A 4,708-nucleotide genomic window follows, 5' to 3' on the forward strand; every position below is an offset into this window, starting at 1 on the left:
TTAGAATAATAATTTAAAAAAATCCTTCGATACCTCCCATTCCCTCCCCTCCCCTCCCTCCCTCCCCCAAGCCAGATCAACTCAGTGTGATCCCCACCGAGGCCAGGGCTTCAGTGGCCCAGGTGGGACAGAGGGTGGGGTCCCCATACATGGTACCCATGAAGTCCCGTACGAAGTCAGGGAAGCGCTTCTCCACAATGCTGGCACGCACGGCGCTCATCAGCTGTAGCTGGGGGGGGGGGGGGGGAGGTGTCAGCCAAGGGGCCCCAGGGCCCTCCCCCGCTCCGACCCCAAGCCTGGCCCGCCCTGGCCGCAGGCCCACCTGGTAGGCGATGTTGTGGACAGTGAGGTGGTGCAGGGCAGCCGTGTTGTCACTGTGCAGAAGTGCGTGCAGGAAGGCCCGGCTGTGCCTGTGGACAGGAGGCTGGGGCTCAGCCACGCGGAGTCCTGCAACCCGCCACACCCTCCCCCAGCCCCCAGGCCCAGCTCCGCCTACTTCTGGCAGGTGGGACAGGCACAGTTGGAGTCTATGGGCTGGAAGTCCTTCTCATACTGCTTCTTCTTCAGCTGCAGGTTCCCGGTGGGCACCAAAGCGGAGCCAAAGCGCTGGGGGAGGGGTGGACGAGGGGAAGGTGGGGGTCAACCAGGCCTTCATCCGCACCAGCCCCACCCCAACCTTGGCCCCCTAGCCCCCCACCCGTCGTCTGCCCCCTGCCAGGGCCTCACCGCCGTCCGCGTGGGGAAGACGCAGTCGAACATGTCACATCCAAGAGCCACGCAGACCACCAGATCGGTGGCATAGCTGGGAGGAGGGCCATGGAGGGAGGGAGCAGAGAACCTCATGCCCTGGTCACACACCCAGGCCTCCCCCCATCACAGACACTCCGACTCCCCAGGGACTGGACCACATTCCCTCTGAACCGCCCCCAGAGGAAAGCCATGTCCTCCTTTAGTCCCCTCCCAGGCAGGGCTGTGTCCTTCCACCAACACCAGCCCAGGCAGGAATCCCCAGGAACCCCTTCCTACAGGTAGGGCCATTTCCCCTCGTCTCCACATACCCGACCCCCATCAGGTAGCGTGGCTTGTCCTTAGGCAGCCTTGAAGTGCTCAGGGCCACCATCCTCCAGAACTGGCCCTTGCTCTCGCCCCCGCTCAGGCCCCCAATGGCGAAGCCTGGCACGTCCCTCTTGGTCATCTCTGGGGGTACAGGGCAAGGTGAGGAGTCACCGGGCGAAAGAAAATACGCCTCCTCCTCTGCAGCCCCAGGGCAGACCCTGCCCAGACCAGGGCAGACCCTCGGGAAGAAAGAGAGAGAAGTGGGGGAAGGGCGGGTATCTGTCTGTCTTTCCATCTGTCTGTCTAAAGGCCGCTGGTGAGCTCAGCTACCATATGTTGAACGCCTGCTGTGTGTGAAGCTCCCTCCACTCCTTCAGTCCTCAGGAGAGGCCTACAGCCTGTGCACCCTTCACTGACAGCGAAGATGACGCCTTGTATGTTTCAAAACTGAGCATTTTCCAGGTTTTAGAACAGCGAACATCCCACATGCAAGGTAACAGCCTGTCCTCAAAATCTGTAACGTTTCTGCACCAAAACATGAAGAGACTCCCAACAACCGGGGTAAATAACCCCGTAGGTCTGATCTGGTCTGGCCCGCAAAGGAGTGGGTTGCCGCATATGCCAGAGGCTGGGTTTAAGCCCAGGTCTAGTCTCCAAGCCCAGCCTTGCCTTGGGCCCCAGCTGCCTAGTTGAACCATGGGAGGCCACAGCATCAACAAAATGGACCCGTCCGAAGGGTCAGATTTCGAAGCTGGAATGAGCAGTCCAATCCACTGGAGATAAGTTGTTCAAATGTGGCCTCCCAGCCACCCCACCCCCACCCCGACCTCACCGTGGACTCTGATCCCATCCTGGGGAGAACCCAGGCGGTGCTGCTGCTGGTGCAGGTGAGCTTAGAGCGCTTCGAGAAGCATCACCAGTGTGGCCAAAACTGAATTTGCTAGGGCAAGACCAGCGTGGTAGGTTTTTTTTGTTTTTCAAATGAGAGCACAGAGAATGCCAGAAAATGTTTCACGTGTAAGGGTAACGTTTCATGAAGTCTTGGTTTCTGCTTTCATCTATGTCCACACATACTGAGCTGTGACGTGAAGTGTATCTCTGCCTGGGGGTCTCCTTTAAAATGGCTCACTGGACCGGGAGCCGGGCACAGCTTGAGGACAAAAGGAATTCCAACAAGGACAGTCTGCACAATGGTACACATGGATGCCAGGTGCAGGCACAGGACTAAACAGACCTTCCCGTTTATCCTCACTTCGACCCCATGACATTGGGAATATGTGCCCATTTCACAGAGGAAAAAAGGGAGGCTCAGAGAGGCCAAGGGTGCAGAACCATGAGGCAGCAGATCAGAGGTCTGGATCCAGCCAAACAAACTCTAGGACCCAGAGTCTTGCCTATGACACTTCGTTGCCTTTGCGCCCCCATCTCTGCCTCCCTTTTGTCTCCATGGCCATGGCCTTGGTATAGGTCTCTCACTCTTCTCCTGGGCAAATACTCCAACCTCTTCATGGGCCTTCTGCTTCCTATCCTACTGGGATTTTCCCATGATTCCTCTTGGTCCCTGTCACTTGCCCACTCAGCAGCCCTCCATGGCTCCCCAGTACCTCAGTTTGGTATCCCAGGGCCTCCAGTGTCAGCACAATCCCTGGACCCCACCCCTAACTCCTGACCCTGGGGAGGAAGCAGCACCTGTATCAGTTAATGCTGTAGGTTCTACAGCCCAGGAACTGGGTCCAAATCTCAGCTCTGCAATGTCCAAGCTGCGTGGCTTGGGGTAAGTGACTTTACAGCTCTGTGCTTCAGGTTCCTCTTCTGTAACCTCGGGAACCTGGTAGTTCCCACCTTACAGGATGGCTATGAAAACTCAATGGGGCAATCTGTGACCGGCATACGGCGTAGCGTCTGATGACTACCCCCAAATCGCTAGCTATTGGAATTACTATCATTCTGCAAACATTCTAGTCCATTCTGCCCCCGGGCCTTTGCTTCAGCTATTCCTTCCACCCATTAACAACCACCGTCCACACCACCACATGCCAGGCCCATGTGGGGCCCTCAGTGATGGCTGAGCCCTGGATGGACCAGCACATGGCTCTACCTTCGAGGCAGGTGGCCCGGAGATCCGCGTCTAGCCCACCCTGGATGATGGCAAAGAGGTTTTGTTTGTCTGGCCGCTGATGGGCTGCAATGCATCGGTCCAGCCAGCGGATTGACCTGTAAGAGGGCCCTAGTCATGAGCCCTAGGGTAAGGAGACAAGGCTACAGGACTCGGATCCCCTCCCCCCCACACACACACCCACACAAACACACACACACACCTGTACATGGCCTCCTCCACGCGTGGCCCCGTCACAGTGCTGCTGACCACATCATCCAGTTGCATGATGATGTCTGAGCCTGGGGGGTGAGACAGAAGCACCATCACTGGGAAAGCCTTCACTTCCTTTTGGGGATAAGCTGGACCCTAGAAGTCCCTCCTTGGGTCTTGCTGACTCCCACGAAGCCCCCCAGTCTGTTTATGCAACAACCAGAGGGAGCTTTTGAAAATACCCATTTGGTCTTGCCTCACCCCAGCTAAAACCCTGCCCAGGCACATGGAATAAAATCCCACTCCTGCACGTTTACCCTTCAAGAGCAAAATGTTGTTAATACAAAGTGATCCGCCATGGCGTGGCGGGTAATAGCATAATGGGAGCCCAAGTGACCATCAACGTCTGGCTAAATAAATCATGGTCCAACCCTTAACAGAACGTTCCTTTCCCACAATTCCAAAATCTAGAAACTTCTCAAAATCAAAGACTTTATCTTACGCTTATGGCATACCTAATTTCACAGCAAAACCCAAGACAGTGATAATCTTTTTTTTTTTTTTTTAAAGATTTTTTTTTTTTATTTATTCATGAGAGAGAGAGGCAGAGGGAGAAGCAGGCTCCCAAGGAGCAGGGAGCCCGATGCGGGACCCGATCCCAGGACCCTGGGATCATGACCTGAGCCGAAGGCAGACGCTTAACCATCTGAGCCACCCAGGCGCCCAGTGATAATCTTTTATAAAATCCAATTTAATGGGTGCCTTATTCAGTCTTAAAAAGGAAGAAAATTCTGACATATACTACAACTCTGTGGCCATTATGCTCAGTGAAATAAGCCAGACACAAAAATGACAAGTATTGTATGATGCCATTTAGATGACGTCCCTAGAGAAGTCAAATTCATAGAGGCGGGAAGTAGATGGCGAGAGCCAGAGGCTGGCGGAGGGGAATGGAGAGTGAGTGTTTAATCGGCACAGAGTTTCAGTTTCGCAAGATGAAGAGTTCTGGAGAGGGATGGTGATGATGGTTGCACAACAATGCAAATGTGCTTAGTGCCACTAAATCGGACACTTAAACATGGTTATAGGGCGCCTGGGTGGCTCAGTAGGTTGGGCGACTGCCTTCGGCCCAGGTCATGATCCTGGAGTCCCGGGATTGAGTCCCGCATCGGGCTCCCTGCTCGGCAGGGAGTCTGCTTCTCCTTCTGACCCTCCCCGCTCTCATGTGCTCTCTCTCATTCTCTCTCAAATAAATAAATAAAATCTTTAAAAAAAATAAAAATAAAAAATAAATGCTATTCAGGGCGCCTGGGTGGCTCAGTTGATTAAGCGACTGCCTTCGGC

The 4,708-nt window shown here is 54.7% G+C and overlaps 1 protein-coding gene across 1 annotated transcript; it reads right to left on the reverse strand.

Annotated features, from left to right (window-relative positions):
• Nucleotides 1–60: 60 nt before the first annotated feature.
• On the reverse strand, nucleotides 61–3,493 carry LOC102748184 (queuine tRNA-ribosyltransferase catalytic subunit 1). The gene is made up of 7 exons (XM_081809954.1): nucleotides 3,375–3,493; nucleotides 3,155–3,270; nucleotides 1,059–1,197; nucleotides 727–802; nucleotides 497–606; nucleotides 323–410; nucleotides 61–229 (listed from the first exon to the last, which is right to left on the reverse strand). The coding sequence occupies exons 1-7, from the start codon at nucleotides 3,476–3,478 to the stop codon at nucleotides 77–79; spliced, it is 786 nt and encodes a 261-aa protein (XP_081666080.1). The 5' UTR covers nucleotides 3,479–3,493; the 3' UTR covers nucleotides 61–76.
• Nucleotides 3,494–4,708: the final 1,215 nt, after the last annotated feature.

Source organism: Leptonychotes weddellii, unplaced genomic scaffold, assembly GCF_054177405.1.
Source record: "Leptonychotes weddellii isolate Sample4059 unplaced genomic scaffold, ASM5417740v2 HiC_scaffold_15820, whole genome shotgun sequence".
Taxonomy (NCBI): domain Eukaryota; kingdom Metazoa; phylum Chordata; class Mammalia; order Carnivora; family Phocidae; genus Leptonychotes; species Leptonychotes weddellii.

What these genes read in the sequence shown, in the direction of transcription:
- LOC102748184 (XM_081809954.1), bottom strand. Translation starts at nt 3,478, where the DNA reads ATGGTGCTTCTGTCTCACCCCCCAGGCTCAGACATCATCATGCAACTG. An exon ending in CCGGGCCACCTGCCTCGAAG is followed by an intron (nt 1,198 to 3,154) that starts GTAGAGCCATGT and finishes CTGTACCCCCAG; the next exon opens with AGATGACCAAGAGGGACGTG. An exon ending in TCCACAACATCGCCTACCAG is followed by an intron (nt 230 to 322) that starts GTGGGCCTGCGG and finishes CCCCCCCCCCAG; the next exon opens with CTACAGCTGATGAGCGCCGT.